This window comes from Chrysochloris asiatica, unplaced genomic scaffold (assembly GCF_000296735.1).
Source record: "Chrysochloris asiatica unplaced genomic scaffold, ChrAsi1.0 scaffold00060, whole genome shotgun sequence".
NCBI classification, from domain to species: domain Eukaryota; kingdom Metazoa; phylum Chordata; class Mammalia; order Afrosoricida; family Chrysochloridae; genus Chrysochloris; species Chrysochloris asiatica.
In genome coordinates this window covers 13,360,774-13,379,040 of record NW_006408578.1, presented here as the reverse complement: position 1 = coordinate 13,379,040, position 18,267 = coordinate 13,360,774, and the positions used below count along the sequence as shown (strand labels likewise).

The following is an 18,267-nucleotide window of genomic DNA, read 5'->3' as shown; positions in this document are numbered from 1 at the left end:
CATTTTGATGCTGAACTCAGACAGTCATGAAATGATTTTTAAAAACTAGAAAATAACTAAAGAAAAAATTTGAATGACTTTTTAATTGTGTATGGATAGAATGATAGAATCATTAAAGAGCTGAAGAATATAAACAGCTAGATGTTTTCTATTCTCCAGTATCCTCCCTTCATCCTAGCTGCTCTTTTATTTAATACTTCTGGGATGTCTCATGTTTACTGGGTAGAAATTGTGTTTCCTACTGCAAAGATGCTGCTTTTGCATGGAGGAAGTGAATTTGTTTATTAAGAGTAAATGAAGAAAGGTCTCACTGAGGCTTGAAAGTATTATGGGGTCATGACATCTGTTATCAGACTACCTACTTAGCAATTTTCATAGGATGATTTACATTTAGAAATTTTGTATTCTGACTTTTTCTCATTGATTATTAGACATGTCAACTGTACTTCTTTGTTTTTTGGTTAGGTATCGCATCAAAGATAAAGCAGACAGAGCAACTGTAGAACAGGTACAATTGAAATGTGTTACAACCTATTATTTTAAATTAGCATTTCTTTTTGTCTTTAAGTAGTAGTTTTCTTTCAGTCTTCTTGCTTAATACTATGTTAGCTGAAATTACTCCGTTTTACAGTTTTGAGTTTATAGGTCTGCATTTTGCTTTAATGTGGCTTTTGTAGATAATTTAGAGTCAGGCTTCTCCGTGATCCTGTGAAACTACCATGCAGTGCTTTCTCTTTGTCAGGGGAAGCAAAAGAGAGTTTTCATCTAGGACTCTCATATCTAAGTAAGGTCTGCAGGAATTTTGTTAGCTTTTCTAGAAGATAGGGTATCTGCCAAAAGAACCGAGTAGGAGCGGAAGAGGGGGCCAACAGGAGGAGAAGACAGACCATCAAATTTCCACTTAGAACTCTTTTTGTGGATAAATTATGCTTGTTTTAATTTCTGTTTGAGAATGGGGGAAATTGGCCCCAGACTACCCCTAGGGAAATAATCCCACCCAGAGACACCCCGATACATGTCTGGCTGATCTGTTTCTAAAAGGTCACAGTCTTGATAACTGTTAGAAGCAGTTCTACTCTGTGTGGTCTGTCTCAGATTTAAGGCAGACTTAATTCAGCAAATACCCTAATGTAATTTAGGCAGGAAATCTTTTGTTACTCTCTTCTAAAATTTAATTTTGAAGGGTAAAGTACATACTGTGACTTTTAAGCTGGCTTTTGAAAAATAAATACATTCTATAAGATTTAGTTACTTAATCATGTTTCGCTCTTTGCCTTTTTATAAGATTTAGTTACTTAATCATATTTCGCTCTTTGCCTTTTTAAAGCTGTTTTGATGTGTTGTTCCTTCCTCTGTTCCTAACTTACATAACTACCCTTTTTACTCTTTTCTTTGAACATCTTTTATTACTAATAATCTATACCATCATTTATAACTGTTACATAATATTCCATTTTGTATACACACATCAAAATGTTATCAGTTATTTGAATATTCACAGGTTTTTTCCATACTTAGTTACAAATAACAAATAAACACTAAAGTTCCTGACCCATACATATGCCCAATTAGTTCCCTTAGGGTAAAATTCCCAGAATTGGAATTGCTAAACCAACTCACACACACCTTTTTTAGGCTTTTGATATATTCTGCCCATCCTGGAAAGATATACATGTGTATGTATATATACTTTAATATATGTATATAGGGTGAATTCCTAGGAGCAGAACTGTTGCTTTAAAAAGTGTCTACAATGCAAAGCTCTGTAGGTGCTGCCAAACTCTCCTTCAAAACAGTTATGCTGATTTATGTATCGACAGTATATAAGATTGCCTGTTATAAGTATTTATAATTTTGCCAAATTAGGTAAAACTGATATCTTGTATTAATTAGGATTTCTTTATCAAGGAAGTTGAGTATCTTTTCATGTTTGTGTGATGTTGTGGGGTAATACACTGGACTACAAGGTCGGTTTGAACTGCAAGGTCGGCAGTTCAAGGTCACCAGCCATTCCTCCAAAACCCTATTGAGGGTCAGTATGAGTCGGAATCGACTCAATGGCACTTAACAGCAACAATGACTTAAGTAATTATTTAATCCATTTTTCTGTGGAGTTGTTTGCCCTTTTCTTGGTGAAGAGTGATTATCCTCTGAGCATTTTGAAGAATAAACTGTCATATATGTTACAAGTATTTTCTTTCTTTCTTTCTTTTTTTTTTTTAATTAAATGTTTTTATTGTGGATTGAGTGAAAGTTTACAGGGCACATCATCAGCTTCACATTCAACCATTCATATAGCTTGTTTCATTACATTGATTATTATCCCCTCCATATATCATCAGTTAACAGTGTTTCTCTCTATCCTCTTTAGTTTTTTTTTTTTTTTTGTGGTGGGGGGAACTTGCCTTTTTGGAATTTACAGTCTCGGCTTTTAGGGAAGGTTTTTACATTTGTCTGTGGATATCCAGGGCTCATGTATGAGATTACTGAATAATCAGCTGAGGGACAGTTTGCTATGTCTGCTAGGTGGCTAGAGTCTGACCCTCAGAGCCTATGGTTTGGACGGTCAACAACGCTGTTACAAGTCTTTTCCTTATTATGGTTTTCACATGGTCAAATCTGTTGATCGTCCTTTATGGCTCTTTGCTTTGAGATAATAAAATGTTTTCTTTTGGTATTCCATTGCTTTAGTCAATGCATTTAACTTATTTAATTCATCTGAGACTTATTTTGGTCTAAACTAAGGTAAGGATCCACTTTTCTTTACTTAAAACTGACTAGTCAGCTGTCCCAAACCATTCATTTCAATTTAACTTTTTCTCACTGGTTGTCACCGTTGTCACACACCAAACTTTCGTATTCCTTAAGCTGAGCTCTGAAATTGCCACTTGTAGGTCAAAAACCAGGATTTCTTATTTTAAAGCACTTTGTTAAGAATTTAAAGACATAATGTAGCACCAATTGACACTCCTACCAGCAGATTGATTTTTAGTTTCACTAGCAGTCAGTGTTACCATTATTTGTTTAACAAATTAAATTAGGTATTATTCCTTGTACTCTGTTAATATGTGCTCCCTGTTAAATGTGAAAATGTCATTTTGGCATTTGATTAACTTGCATGTATTTGATTACTAGTAGAGAATGGGAGAAAGAGGAGGTTGTTAAAATTTACAGCCTCGGAAACCCTGTACAGGGTCGCTATGAGTCGGAACCGACTCCATGGCACATCACAACAACAAGAGCTGACCCTTACCATTTTTATGTTTATATCCTTGTGTGTTTCCTTTTCTGTTCATGTATCTGTCCACTGCTTATTTTACCTTAAATATTTATCTTATTACTTTATAAAATACATTTGGATTTTAGGTGTTCTAAAATATTGTCATTTGTTGCAAGTACTTTTCTGTTTGTCTTCTAATCGTAATTTTTTTTGCACCTGAGTTTTTATTTTATGATTATTTTATTTTATCTGTGCCTCTTTTTTCCTTGGTGACTTTTTCCTTTGCCTTTTTAGTTTTAAAGGCTAAATCTTAAATATATACACATTTGGTTTAGGAAATTTCTGAAACTTCTAATATTCTATTTTATATAGATGTTTGTTTTATTATTTGGTGAGTCAGATATTTCAAATCTGAATAAACAAACAATAAAAGCACTACAACCAAACCATGATGACCCTTTTTGTCCTAAAGATGAGCAACAAGTTAACATTCCTTTCTCATAATGTGAAGGTTTATGATTACAGTAAACTAGCAGTGAAGCGTGATAACCTGGATCATGCATCTTTCAGACTCCCAAGAGTTGTTCCAAGTGGTAAATCTTTTGCAGAATTAAACCAGTCATGAAGTACCACATAATCTACATTCCCCCTCATCTTCCATGTGTCTTTACAATCATCTGGGTGGTTTTCTTAAGTCCAACTAGTAGTGTTTCCTTGAATGATGCTTCTTCAGGAATGCTGGGAGAATTTAAAATTTCGGAATCCTGATAATCTTGCTTTCTTCGAATATCCATTACAATTAAACTTATGCTTTAGTCCATCCTCATTGTGTATAGTTCCTTTGCTTTGTTTGCGCCTCTCACTATGGCCTCATCTTTTCTCTCTCAGTCATTTCACCATTGGTTTTTTTGTTTCTCCTAGAATCCATCGCATCCTCGTAACAACTTTGAGCTGACATGCCAGTATCGGCTTTTCTTGCTTCTTGCTTTTTCCGCTCTTGGCAGTTGCTCTTCTTCCTGTCTGTTCTCTTCTTTAAGTTTTTTCACCAACTTTGGTTTCTTGATATCTGAGTTTCAGACTTTCAGAAAGTCTTTCGGTTTTCTTTGATGTTTGAAGTTCCATGAATTGAATGACAGTAGTCCTGCTGTTGGAGTCCTGGTATGCTCCCACAAGGTTAGTGGTTCAAACCCACTTCCCGCTCTTTGGAAACCTATACAGGCTTGCTGTGAGTTGGAACTGACTCAACAGCACTTGCATTTCACAACAACTGTCCTGCTGTGGCTTGAAATCAGATCTTTTTCTGATAAGATTATAAAAAGCCACCTATTTTGTATATAGTATGTAGGCCTTTTCCTCATCACAATCTACTTTCTTTTGCTGCCTTGATTTTCAGGGCATTCCGTGTATAGTTCTTAGTGTTTATTTTTTTCTGGTTTGACTTCTGTTTTGTTGAGGTGTGTTAGTGGAGAAGGGAGGTGGAGTGCTTTAGGACCTGGAGTCACGGCAGATAGGCATGATTATGAACACTCTCACCATGAATGACGTATTTCATTAAAAGTTGTTCTTTCCGTGGTGTCTGGTGCACTTCACTAACTCCAGCTGCTAGCCAAAGGCCCATCTCTCCCAGTCCGAGGAAGAACTAGTCTTCCTGTCTCGGCAGAAGCTAGTTCAGTTCATTCCCCTCTCCCAATTTGCACTTGTAACTACCAGTTCTGCAGCAGTGCAGGTCTGTAGCCAGGTCCTTATACCCATCTATCTTACTTCCTTTTATTTACCTGTCCTGTAGAGAAGTGGGGGTAATGAGTTTTTGTTCAGTGGTTGTAGTGTGCTTTTTGTTCTACAGTATTCCAGGGTTGCTTAGTTATATTAATTTTAGGTTTGGAGCATGATTACAGTTACTTCAGGTGTAGTTAGTTTGGGCCAGATTACATTTTCCCTCTCCATGTCTGAGCCACACACAGCTACTGCTGGTGTCTCTTAAAACTGCAAGCAAAATAAGTAGCTGCCTCAGGGTCAGGAATAGGCAAGATCAGGCTTTATATGCATTGCCTTCTGTTTCTCAAAGAGGACTTTGGAAATATTTTTGTTTAAGATTAACTGCTCTGACTACCAGGACTTGTGTAGTGGTTACGAATTGGGCTGCGAACCACAAGGTCAGCAGTTCAAAACTACCAGCTGTTCTGCGGGAGAACGATGAGGCCTTCTGCTCCCATAAAGATTTACAGCCTCAGAAACCCTGTACAGGGTCGTTATGAGTCAGAACCGACTCCACGGCACAGAACCACCATCGCCACCAGGACTTATCATTTATAGCAGGGGTCAGAAACCGTTTTTTTAAAATTTTTTATTAAGACCAAATCGTAAATATCTTATGCTCTGCAGGTCACATACAGTCTCCATCACATGTTTTTTTTTTCTTTTTCACAATCCTTTAAAAATGTAAAGGCCATCTTTGCTTGCAGACTGCACTAAAACAGTATGCTGACCCTGTCAGACCCTGTTCACTATGGTAGCCACTGACCACCTGCAACTATTGGGCACTTGGCATATGACAAGTTTGATTTGAGTTGTGTTGTAAATCTAAGTGGAGAGTCAGTGAAAAAGAGGAAGACTCTCAACAAGATGGAGTGACACAGTGGCTGTAAATACACTCTGGACTTTAAGAACTGGTGTAAAAAGGCAGAATATAAAGTATTTCAGTAATAGCTTTTTACACTATTTGCACATTGATGCAATCACTTTTTAGATATATTGTGTTAAGTAAAATTTATTAAAATTAATTGCACCTATTTCTTGTGGTGACTAAAAAATTTTAAATTACTTAGGTGGCTTGGATTATATTCTTATTAGCTAATGTTGATCTAGAGGTGCTTTCTGTCTCCCTTGGACTTGGTAGACTTTGGTTTCCCTGGCTGAGTGAACTTATTGGCGCTTTGTCTCTGGTTCCATTGTCATTTCATTTGTGGAAGTCAGAGTGAACATTAGAACCAGCAGAGGGACTCCCATTGAGCCATGCGGGTTTATTAGTTCAGCTGAGCTCACAGATGCTTTAAGGAGAGATACTTTGGTTCCATCTTTCTGACTTTTTAACTGTATGCATTTCTTTTTTAGGTGTTGGATCCTAGAACACGAATGATTTTATTCAAGATGTTGACTAGAGGCATCATATCAGAGATAAACGGCTGTATCAGCACAGGAAAAGAAGTGAGCTTTTCTTTGGGTAGCTGAATATTTCCATGTTCAGATACCAAATGGAACTAAGGCACTTGTAAATGAATTGTACCTTTAAGAAGGAAAAAAAGGGGCAAGGCTGGGGGTAGGGGAAAGTCTCCAATCAGGTCTGGATGGCTTAATATAGTGTAGTAATATTTATGGCCAAGTAGAAGGTTTTGCACTTATCTGTGCTTTTTGCTACCATTATTATATTGAATCATTGAGCATAACTAGTTATACCCAGCACTTAGTATAGATGTTCAGATTACTGTAAGCCTGATTTCTAATTAAAAACTTACTAATGAGTGAATAACTGTTATCATGACTAATCGCGACTGTCACAATTGTAAAGGTAGAAGTTTTATAACAAAAGAGGGGAGTGGTTAATCTTACAATCTAGAAACAGAGGACCCTAGGACCATCAAGAGAGGAACGCACAAGCAGAATGCAGGACCTTATCCAGAGAAGCAGCAGCACCAAAGATGGAGGCAGAGATGGGGGCATGGAGAGGGGGAATGGCTGAGGACTCTAGATTCATGGACTAAGAAGAGAGGGACTAAGAGCTGGTGGCCAGGAGCAGACTTGCAGAATGTGCCCTTTGGAGATGTAAATTATTATATATTCCTGAGTGTGTTTTTTTGTTTGTGTGTTTCTTAAAAAAGCTAAAGTGGATAGAGAGAAACACTGTTAACTGATGGTACATGGAGGGGATTATAATCAATGTAATGAAACAAGGTATATGATTTGTTGAATGTAAAACTGATGATGTGCCTGTAAACTTTCACTCAATCCACAATAATAACCTAAAAAAAAAAATAAACACAAAAACTTACTAATGGAAACAACAACAATAGAAACAGGAGACTTATGTTCTCATTTTTATGAGTCAACAAGTATCTTTTTTTTTTTTTTTTTTTAAGCTTTATTTGTGAACTGAGTAAAGGTTTATAGGGCAGATCATCAGTTTTTCATGTAACAAATGGTTACAATGTTTACAGTCCCCTCCATGCACCGTTAGCTAACTACAATAGTTACCTCTATTACCATCTTTCCCCAGTGTATACATATACCACATTGAAAAAATATATTTGTTTAAATGTCCAAAGGGCACATTTTGCAAGCCAATCTCCTGCCTGCAGATACACTGCCTTTCTCAGTCCATGGGCCTTTAGTCCTCTGCTGCTCTGTGTCTATGCCATCATCTCTGCCACCATCTCTGTTGTCACCACTATTCTGGTTAGGAACCCTAGCTGCTCTCATATTCTTTCCTCTTGATGGTCCTAGGGTCTTCTATACCTGAAATGACAGATTAACTGCTCTCCCCTTTTAGTTATACACCTCTTCTACCTTTACAGTTGTGACAATCATCATTATTCGTGGTAATAATTACTTGCAACTGAATCATAAAATCGTATACCCATCATCACCAGACCCATCTGGACAAGAGGAAAACTATTCAGTAAGGATTCTATCCTTTATCCTCCTTGTTCTGACACTAAGCACCCTCATGAAAGCCTATAAGCCAGGTACTTCTGCCTTTATAGGCCCCCAATTTTGATTGCCAAAGTCTAGGTTACCCGTCTATCAGTCCACTGTACTGAGAAAGCAAGCTTGATCCTTGATGTAAAGAATCCTTCCCTTACGGTTGGAATGTTGGGCAACTTCATCCATAAGCAAAGATCCAGTTCAAGTTGTTACAATTTATGCTTGTTCCCTGTATCAAAGTTCTTCATCTTCATCTGATCGAGTTCTGGTCAGCAAGCCATCCAAGTTAGGTCAAATGGGTACAGTCTGCAAGTTTGGGAGTTCTTCAGTATCTTTCCCATTACTTTCCTTATACATGGGTATGCAAAAATATAGGCTTGGTATTTTTTTTAATTAGCAAAGAATCCTATGGGAAGCAGTTCTCAGTAAAATTAATTAAACATCATTCGATATAAGAATGTCTTAAAAAAGGGATGCAACAGCTTCTCACACATGTTTAAATTGGATTTATTCTATTTGTAAATTGGTGATGTTTTTATTACTCCCTTTGATATGGTGTTTCATAGTTTAGTTCTTGTCTCTAAAAGTGACATTCCCTATTGATATTCTTAAGGAACCTCTGGTATTCCAGGAACAAGGAAACTGCAAAACACTTTTTGTCTTTTAAGGCCAACAGAAGCTGAGGCAGAAGGGATCATTTTAAAGATTTAGAGCAGATTAGGATAGTAGAAGTTGAATTAGAATCCCTGAATTTCCCTGTAAGGAATTGATCATAGAATCTCTGGAGATCATGGCACTTGAGCCTTTTTCTAGAAATGCACTTCAAGGAGCAGTCAACAAGTGTCCCCAATGTGCCACCACTAGGTGGGCATTCGGAGGAAAACAGAAATGAAGGAATTCCTTTTTTTTTTTCAAGGAATTTATCATCTTAAAATAACTTACTTGCAGAAAACAAATTAAGTCCTATTGCTTTAAGTGCCAAGTAAGAGATCAAATTTTAATAATACTGATATACACTATACCTATCAACATGTTCCTTATTATCATAGAGGCAGTATAGTGTATTGGTTAATTTGGTGGGATTTAGGGACCAGCCAGCTCTGGGCTTGACTTCTAACTTTTCTGTTTTCTAGCATTGTGATTTTGAGTCCGTCATTCATGGAGACGTTAATAGTACCTGTGCATTGACTTGTTGTGAGATTTGAATAACAGGTTCTTAGCATTGTCTACAACATGCATATAATCAGAAAAATGTAGCTTCATTTTTAGTAGTAGATCTTGGCACTCATATGTCAGGATAGACTGAAATAACAAACAGTAGAATACTGTTTATAGTTATTTAAACACCAACTTAATTCTCTTCATTTATTATTTAAAATAGGCTAATGTATACCATGCTAGCACAACAAATGGAGAGAACAGAGCAATCAAAATTTATAAAACTTCTATTTTGGTATTCAAAGATCGTGATAAGTACGTGAGTGGGGAATTCAGGTGAGCTCAGATTTTTTTTCCAGTTGGTTTAATTTCTGTAGCCTAATATTAAAATTGAATTGATTGAATGGTTGAAATAACAAATATTTTTCTTGTCCAAGATTTCGTCATGGCTACTGTAAAGGAAACCCCAGAAAAATGGTGAAAACTTGGGCAGAAAAAGAAATGAGGAACTTAATCAGGTGACTAACTGTCGGGCATTATGTGTGTGTGCTGTGCCTGCGGGCCTCTGAGTGGGTCTACCCAGATGTGAGACTCACCAGGACCAGGCACATCAGTTAGGGCTGTTTGTTGTGATAAGCATATGAAACACATTTCTGGACACAAAGTGCCTACCTGTCTTCTCCATTCAGAGAAGCCATTTCCTTAGAAACTGTCACGATTCATGTTTATTCAGTGAGGTGAGCTCAGTTGAAGAGTTTTATAATGGCTGCTATAATGTATTGAATTTACTGAGTAATAGGCATGGTTAGAGGATTTTAAGCAGCGAAGTAACAATCAATGTTGATGATGTGTCACTCTTTAATAGTCACTGAAGTTCTAGACAAAATCTCCTAGGTCCTAAACTTTGTATTGGAGTTCTGGTGCCGAGCTGCAGGATAAGCACTGGACCGCAAGGTTCTCAGAAATCCAATACAGACTAGCTATGAGTCAGAACCAACTCGATGGCACTTAACAACAACAACAACAACAACAACAAAACTTTTTATTATAAAGAGCCCTGCTGCTGACATGGGTTAGACATTGAACTGCCACAAGGTCAGCGGTTCAAATCCACCAGCTGCTCTGCTGGAAAAAGGTGAGTCTGTCTGCTCTCGTAAAGATTTATAGTCTTGGAAACTATAGGATCACTATGAGTTGGAACTGACTTGATGGCAGTGTATTTTAAAACATTATAGTTTTCTTTTTGGATTTTAGCCCAGTTTTGGACAATTATTCTTTGTTCCCACTAACACCTTTGTATTGGGTGAAAATCTCAACCTAACTGAAATCACGTTTCCTCGGAATTTTTCTTTCCAGTGTCTTAACCTTTTTTAATGTTTTGCACATGTAAGAATACATTGAATTCAAGTACTCCTTCCTTTGAAGGTTTTTATGAAATATTTTTGTACTCAATTAGCTATTAGTTACGAATCCAAGATTTTAATGGAGTATTTTTGGCTGATTAGGTCATGAGATAACTACAGACATATATCCTGTAATTCATTGATTCTAAGATACACATTTTCTCACAGCTTAACATCTCTGAAATTGGATTGGGCGTTATGGAATGAACCGGTTAAATTGCCATGTTTTGCTGTTCCTAGTGCTATGTACTGTTGTTAGATGCTTTCAAGTTGGTTCCTGCTTATAGTGATCCTGTGCTCAGTACAACGAATCGCTGCCCAATCCTGCACCATTCTCACAGTTGTTTTACTTAAGCCCGTTGCTGATGCCGCTATGTCAGTCCATCTTATTGGAAGGGTGGGGGGTTCTTCCTTTTTTTTGCTGACCCTCCACTTTACCAAGCATGATGTCCTTCTCTAGCGATTTGTCCCTCCTAATAAAATGATAACATGTCCCAACTAAGAGAGATGAAGTGTTGTGTGCTTCTTCCAACACAGACTTGTTTGTTTTTCTGGCAGTCCATTGTACTTTTAATATACTTCTCCAGCATCATAACTCAAATGCATCAATTCTACAGTTTACCCTATTGTGTCCAACTTTCACATGCATATGAGGCTACTGAAAATACCTTGGCTTAGGTCAGGTGCTCTATAGTCCTCAAGCTGACATCATTGTTCTTGAACACTTTAAAGAGGTCTTGTGCAGCAGATTTGCCTAATGCATGATGTTGTTGTTAAGTGCCGTCGAGTCAATTACAACCTGTCTAGGGTTTCCGAGGAGCAGCTGGTGAGCTTGAACAGTCGACCTTGTGGTTTAAACCAACTTTGCAGTCCAGCGCATTAACCCACAGTGCCACACCAAGACTCATGCATGGTGGTGCTCCTTAAAATCACTGGTGTCTTGTAGTTAATGAAATACGATAATGTAAGTGCAACTTTGGTGTCGTTTCTGCACAGCAGTACTAATCTTGTATACTCTTGTTGTTAGGTGCCATCGAGTCAATTCTGACCCATAGTGACCCTGTATAGGGTTTCCAAGGAGCAGCTAGTGAGCTGGAAGCACCAACCTTTCAGTTCAAACGGCTTTGCAGTCTGGCACATTAACCCACAGTGCCACACCAGGACTCCTTGTATACTCTAGGCTCTTATAAATTGTTTAAATGATGCTTAGACTTAATTGTCCTTTTATTTGTTATAATTGACAGGCTAAACACAGCAGAGGTACCTTGCCCAGAACCTATAATGCTGAGAAGTCATGTTCTTATCATGGGTTTCATTGGAAAAGATGACATGTAGGTATATGGAGGACCGGACCTAAGAATTCTGTTTTCTGGACTGTATTTTTCAGTGCTTTGAATTGTTCAATATATTAATATTTTCTAATGAAATAACTCCATTCATCTTATAACTTTTTTTGGCAGAATTTTCCCCACTTTGTTAGTGTATAAATGTTATCAATTTGTTCTGCTTTTTTTAGTCTCAAAGTACATGAGTATAACACAGTTAACCCTGGTTATGAGAAATGGGTTCTACAGTCATATGGGAAAGCACCTGTTTTTGGTACGCTTATAGAATGCTGTATCTGCAGTGAGAAAAGTTGTCCTACGCACTGTTCACATGAGGAGTTGTAGGAGAGACATGCATGTAACAATCTAGTACTGAGCAAGAACACTTGTTGCGGTCAGCTTATCTTTGTTCATTTTTTTTTTTTTTTTTCAAGGCCTGCCCCACTCCTGAAGAACGTCCAGTTATCAGAATCCAAGGCTCGGGAGTTGTACCTGCAGGTCATTCAGTACATGAGAAGAATGTATCAGGATGCCAGGCTTGTCCATGCAGATCTCAGTGAATTTAACATGCTGTACGTGTCTATTGTCCTGGAGGGAACCTGCACTGGTGGTTTCCTGTTACTTAAAAATGTAAACAAAATCTGTTCCAAAAAATCATACTAATTCTGAAGTTTTAATTTTGGTTTCTGCACAATAACAGTATAAGATGTAGTCTTTCCCTTTGGTGACCTCAGTCACAGAACTGATCACTTTGATCATTAACTGAGTTAATGGACTTGGACATTTTCTTCTCTTGTTAGCCAAGATAGTCTCTTCTCATTATCACTTTGACTGCTTTATGAATTATTTCTCAGGTTTTAAGATTGAAAAAAAAAACAAAAAACTAACACAAAAAGTAGAAAGGTGGTAATGTCATTTCTCAATAGCCCCCTCATCTCTGGTCTCCAAGGTACCATAATGGAGATGTGTACATCATTGATGTTTCTCAATCTGTGGAACATGACCACCCACATGCCTTGGAATTCTTAAGAAAAGACTGTGCCAATGTTAATGGTGAGTAGAAGCTAGAATTTTCTAACAATTTGTGTGTGTGTTGGTTCTGTACCTGGTGAAGCTGTTTGTATAAAACCAGGGCACTAAATCATTACGTACTATTTCTGGGAGGTAGTATATTTTTATTTCTCTTAAAAGTAGTTGGAATAATCTTTTCCCTCATAAAGCTGTTGTTACTGTATTTCCTCCTGACAGATTTTTTTCTGAAGCACAATGTTGCTGTGATGACTGTACGGGAGCTCTTTGAGTTTGTCACAGATCCGTCAATTACACATGAGAACATGGACCCTTATCTCGCAAAGGTTAGATGGGAAAGGCTGAGAAGGGAAAGAACCGAAAATAGCTGCAGAGATGTGGCACTTCTGAGGAGCTGTAATAACTCGGCATCAGTTGTGTTCATTTTAACAGTTTCCCAAGACCTTTTCCTCCTGATTTTGACTAGGGGAAAAACAACTTGTAGTAAAGCTAGGTTTCTTGACTTTAATCATCTAGCCAAGATTATAAAGACTGTCAATGTTTGTGAATGTGTATAAGAAATTTGCTTGCTTTTTGGTCATTAATTCCTTTCCCTGGTTTCTCAAAGACCTGTCTGAATCGCAGAATTGTAACTATAAGATATCTGTGCCCTGAGACGGCTTCCCGGTGGTTTTACAGTCTTCCTTTCTCTGGAATGCCTTCCCATTTCCACCTTTGTTCAGTTTTTCTCTGGCTCTTAAGAAAGCTTTCTTGAGGCGTCACCAAGCAGCAATAATATGTTTTTCTATTATAGAACTTAAAATAACAGTGACCCATGGTGGCAGGGTGGACAAAGTGACTTAACTGAAAGGTTAGAGATTTGAATCCACCAGTGGCCCTGAGGGAGAAAGGTGTGGCAGTCTGCTTCTGTAAAGATTCAGAGCCTTAGGAACCTTATGGGACAGTTCTATTCTGTGCTTTGGTTCAAACCCACCAGCCGCCCCTTGGAAGCCCTATGTAGGGTAGTTTTGAGTCAGAACTGATTCAACAGCACTTAACGACAACAAAGTTAAATCTCCTAGATACTAACTGAATAATTGGCAGGTCAAACCCACCCACTAGTTCCACAGGAGAAAAACCTGGCACACTGCTTCTGTAAAGACTGCAGCATAGCAAATCCTATTGGGCTGTTGTACTCTATTGTAGACTCAACAATCTACTCTACAGCACCTAACAACAACATAGAAGTAGGCTTTTAAAATTTGTCTCACTCTCTACTAGACTATGAGGTCTTAAAAGACATGTTGTTGTTAAGTGCTGTTGAGTTGGTTTCAACTCGTAGCAACCCTGCATAGGGTTTCTGAGGAGCCTCTGGTGGGTTTGAACCACGGACTTTGTGATTTGCAGTCCGGTGCTATCCTACAGTGCCACACTAGGATGCCTAAAGGACATGAGTCTTATTTATTCTTGTATCTAGTGCCTAACCAGAACCTGACACATGACTTAATTGATATCACATCATTTTATTTCAGCTCTTTAGCACTAATTTAAGGAGCCCTGGTACCACTATGGGTTAGGTGTTGGAATGCTAACTGCAAGGTTGGCAGGTCAAACCCACAACTGCTCGTCAGTGGAAATGAGATTGTTGGATCCGTAAAGATTTATAGTCTCAGAAACTTGACATATATAGGTTCACCATGAGTCAGAATCGACTTGATGGTAGTGAGTTGGCTTGGTTTAATGTCTAAACTTAAAAGTCAGACAGAAATTCTAGTAGTACTGTTGTTTTCTTTTTTCTCATGTTTTTTCTGGAGCAGAGAGCAAGTCTTCAGTTCTATAGTAACTACAAGTAGAAAGAACCCTTTGGCATCTTTGTCAGCCTTTTCATTTCAGTGATTATGTGCTCGAGAACTCTCTGTGGTTATTTGTACTCCAGCAGCCTTAGAGCTGCATACTCTAATACACGTGCACTCAAGAAATGGTCCTTTCATTTTTGGGGTCTCAATTTTCCTTTGTAAATACTTTTTCTAATCACTTAAAATTAGTAAAAGTAGTCATATTTTGTGAGGGGATAGTCCCTAGGCTAGAGAAAAGGAATCAGAGTTACTCTTTCTTACCTTTGGCTTGATTATACAACCTTACTGATGAGGTCTGGCAATCTGTTCCACTAGGGGTCACTAAGTACTTTCTTTCAGGAGTGTAAAGTGATATTGGAAAAAGAGTAGAACAGGTTTATACTAAAACTGAAGGATCTAAATATCTGTAGGTTGAACGTAAAGGAAAGTAATTTTTGTTTTCTTCCCAAGGCCATGGAAATAGCATCTAAGAGGACCAATGAAGAAAGGTCCAACCAGGACCATGTGGATGAAGAAGTAAGATTCATTATCTATTCACATCCTTGGAAACATTTTTATTTTGAGGTCTTTTTATATATATACATATATATATTACTTTAGGCATGAACTTGATTTTAATAGATAAGCAGTGTTTTTGAAATGATGATAATTTTTTCATGAGACTTAATATGTTCCACAATTTAACTGAGCCAAGCTGTGTGGTTTACATTTCATTGCGTCACTCAAATCAGTAACTTATAGTTTACAAGCGCATTATCCTAGATGGAGATAGTTTATTTTCTACTTGTTTATTTATTTTTAAGTTTTTATTGTCAACTGAGTGATAGTTTACATGGGAGAACATTGGTTTTACACACATCGCTTCGTTATAGTGATTATTACAATCTCTTCCGTGCATGCAACATCATTCAATAGTATTTGCTTCTATTCCCTCTGTTTTTTTTTTTTTTTTTTTTGAGGGAGGATGTACACAGAAACACACTCAGGAATATATAATCATTAAAACAATCCAAGGGCACATTCTGCAAGCCTGCCTCCTGGCTGCCAGCACACAGCCTTTCTCTTTCCATGAGTCTAGAGTCCTCAGCTGCTCTGTCTCTCCATGTCCTCATCTCTGTCTCCATCTCTGGTGTTGCTGCTTCTCTGGATAGGGTCCCACATTCCGCTCGTGCTCTTCTCCTTTGATGGTAGAGACAATTTTCTTAAAGACCTATTAGGGTATAAGAGTCCCTGGGTATGGTTAAGCACTGGGCTACTAACCAAAAGTTTGGTGGTTTCAGTCCACCCAGAGGTACTTTGAAAGGAAGGGAGGGTGATATGCTTCCTATCAGTGATTGCCATGAAAATCTTTTTGTGGTTGTTGGGATGTATGATTCAAGGACAATTTGCAGGTGTGGTTTTTTTAAAAATAAAATTATTTTGCCCATAGTAGGCTGTAGATTTTCATTTCTCCCTCACAGCTGTTAGTGTCATGGAGGAATGAATATGAGATATCCTGTGTTCAGCAGTTCTCAGCCTCTTTTCATTATAGCAACATGGTAGATGATGTTCCCATGCAAGAAGAATATGTCCCTGGTGTAGTCAGGGATGCTTGATATCTGCAACTCCATCCCTTCTTCTACATAGAAAGGCTTTTGGGAATGCAAATGAGGGGGCAGAGAAGTGTTATTCTAAGGATAACTTTCAGTTGTTGTTGTTGTTAAGTGTTGTTGAGTCGGGTTCTTATAGCAACCCTGTATAGGGTTTCCTGCTGACCATGTGGTTAGCAGTCATGAACTTTCAATTAGCTGTATATCTGTTTTCCTGTAAAATAAGTCATCTACAAAATGTAGTGTTTTATTGTCAGTAATAAAGTACTTCTGACATTACGCACACAGTAACAACTCTAATATGCAGGTAAGATGGCTGAGCATCAGTGTGGTACATGATGGTGCTAGGTCTCCCCCCTATCCCTCCCACCCCCCATAGGGACCAAGATGCTGTGTGAGTGTGAGAAATATGTGGACAACAGTCACAGATTTTTCCTTTGTATTGTGATTAGGTGTTTAAGCGAGCATATATTCCTAGAACCTTGAATGAGGTCAAAAATTACGAGAGGGATCTGGATATAATGATGAAGTTGAAGGAAGAGGACATGGCCATGAATGCTCAGCAAGACAATGTGAGTACTTTCTTTAGTTTGCTCAAAGCAAGTGAGTTTATGGAAAAATGAGACTTTCAGACATGGTTGAGCCTTGTGAGGTTCTGTAATCTTGAGTTATGGAGATGCTCACTCATACAAAGAAAACAATTTATGGGTTGAGTATAGTATTTTATAATATGGGTCTTCTCATGAGAAAAGTGGATTTATTTTGGGAGGAGGGCATTGTGAAATAGCATTTCATTTCATTGAAGTTCCAAGTTAAATCAGGTTATTTACAGATGTTCATCTATAAGAACCATTCTTTGATCACTGGCAATACAAAAACAGACACCGGGTCAGATGTGGCCTGCAGGTCATAGAATAATGCTGTTCTCTGATGTACTTGGTGAAGAATAAACCCAGATTATGCACTTTTTGTTTTAGGAGCTACATTTTAGTCATGTTTTTACAATAATCCCCTAAAGATGTAAGTTATCTTTAAGATATCACCAAGATATACAATGTAAGATGCATATTTTACTGTCTCGTTTTATGCTGATTCTACTTTGTTTCTTTGTGTACAAGATTCTGTACCAAACTGTAACGGGATTGAAGAAGGATTTGTCAGGAGTTCAGAAGGTATGAAGAATGTGTTACTAATCATTTATGTGAAAACTTGGAAAGGGTATACAATTTTCTTAGTGAAAAGTATTATAAAAAGTGTTGCGCTGTAAGATCAGCACTGAACTGCAAATCACAAGGTCAGTTCAAACCCACCAGCTGCTCCTTGGAAACCCTACACAGGGTTGCTATGAGTCAGAACAGACTCAATGGCACTTCACAACAATGATTTATGTCAATGTTACACTTAAATACTTGCAAAGTCTATAAGCATTTTTTAGAAAGGCAACAAAATAGCTCTCCTTTTTGTGTTAATTCTTTCTAATCACATGACTGAATTGTGGAAATGAACGATTTATTTTTCATTCTATCTGAATTGTTCTGTTGTTACAGGTGAGGCGTTCATTCTTTCTGTGTCCTGGTCTTCATTTGTGAAGTTATTAATGATAGCCACATGGTTCTTGATGTTTTTACAACCAGCTTATCTCTTTCTTTTTTTTTTAAGTTTTTATTGTGAAGTATGTGATAGTTTACATGGGAGAACATTAGCTTTACATTCATCCTATCGTATTTCATTTCATTGCAATGATTACAATCCCCTCCATGCATCATCAAACAACCAAAGGGTATACCCTGCAAGCCTGACCCCCTGCCTTCAGCACACAGCCCCTCCTCTCCTTCCCTGAGTCCAGGGTCCCCAGCCGCTTCTTCTTTCCACGTCATCATTTCTGCCTATATCTCTCGTGTCACTGCTTCTCTGGATGGGGTCCCACACTGCGCTCTTCTCCCTTGATGGGCCCAGGGTCCTCTGCTCCTGAACTGCAAGATTAACCACTCCCCTCCTTTTGTTACAAAA

The 18,267-nt window shown here is 37.9% G+C and overlaps 1 protein-coding gene across 1 annotated transcript in view; it reads left to right on the top strand.

The window, feature by feature from the left end:
- The window catches only part of RIOK1 (RIO kinase 1), a 34,360-nt gene that overhangs the window by 8,741 nt on the left and 7,352 nt on the right, over positions 1 to 18,267 (top strand). Inside the window, exons 5-15 of the mRNA XM_006864104.1 lie at positions 466 to 508; positions 6,332 to 6,424; positions 9,300 to 9,412; positions 9,514 to 9,594; positions 11,724 to 11,810; positions 12,239 to 12,376; positions 12,754 to 12,857; positions 13,053 to 13,159; positions 15,119 to 15,184; positions 16,710 to 16,829; positions 17,376 to 17,429. Coding sequence (XP_006864166.1) covers positions 466 to 508; positions 6,332 to 6,424; positions 9,300 to 9,412; positions 9,514 to 9,594; positions 11,724 to 11,810; positions 12,239 to 12,376; positions 12,754 to 12,857; positions 13,053 to 13,159; positions 15,119 to 15,184; positions 16,710 to 16,829; positions 17,376 to 17,429 — 1,006 coding nt within the window. The remainder of the gene's footprint in view (positions 1 to 465; positions 509 to 6,331; positions 6,425 to 9,299; positions 9,413 to 9,513; positions 9,595 to 11,723; positions 11,811 to 12,238; positions 12,377 to 12,753; positions 12,858 to 13,052; positions 13,160 to 15,118; positions 15,185 to 16,709; positions 16,830 to 17,375; positions 17,430 to 18,267) is intronic.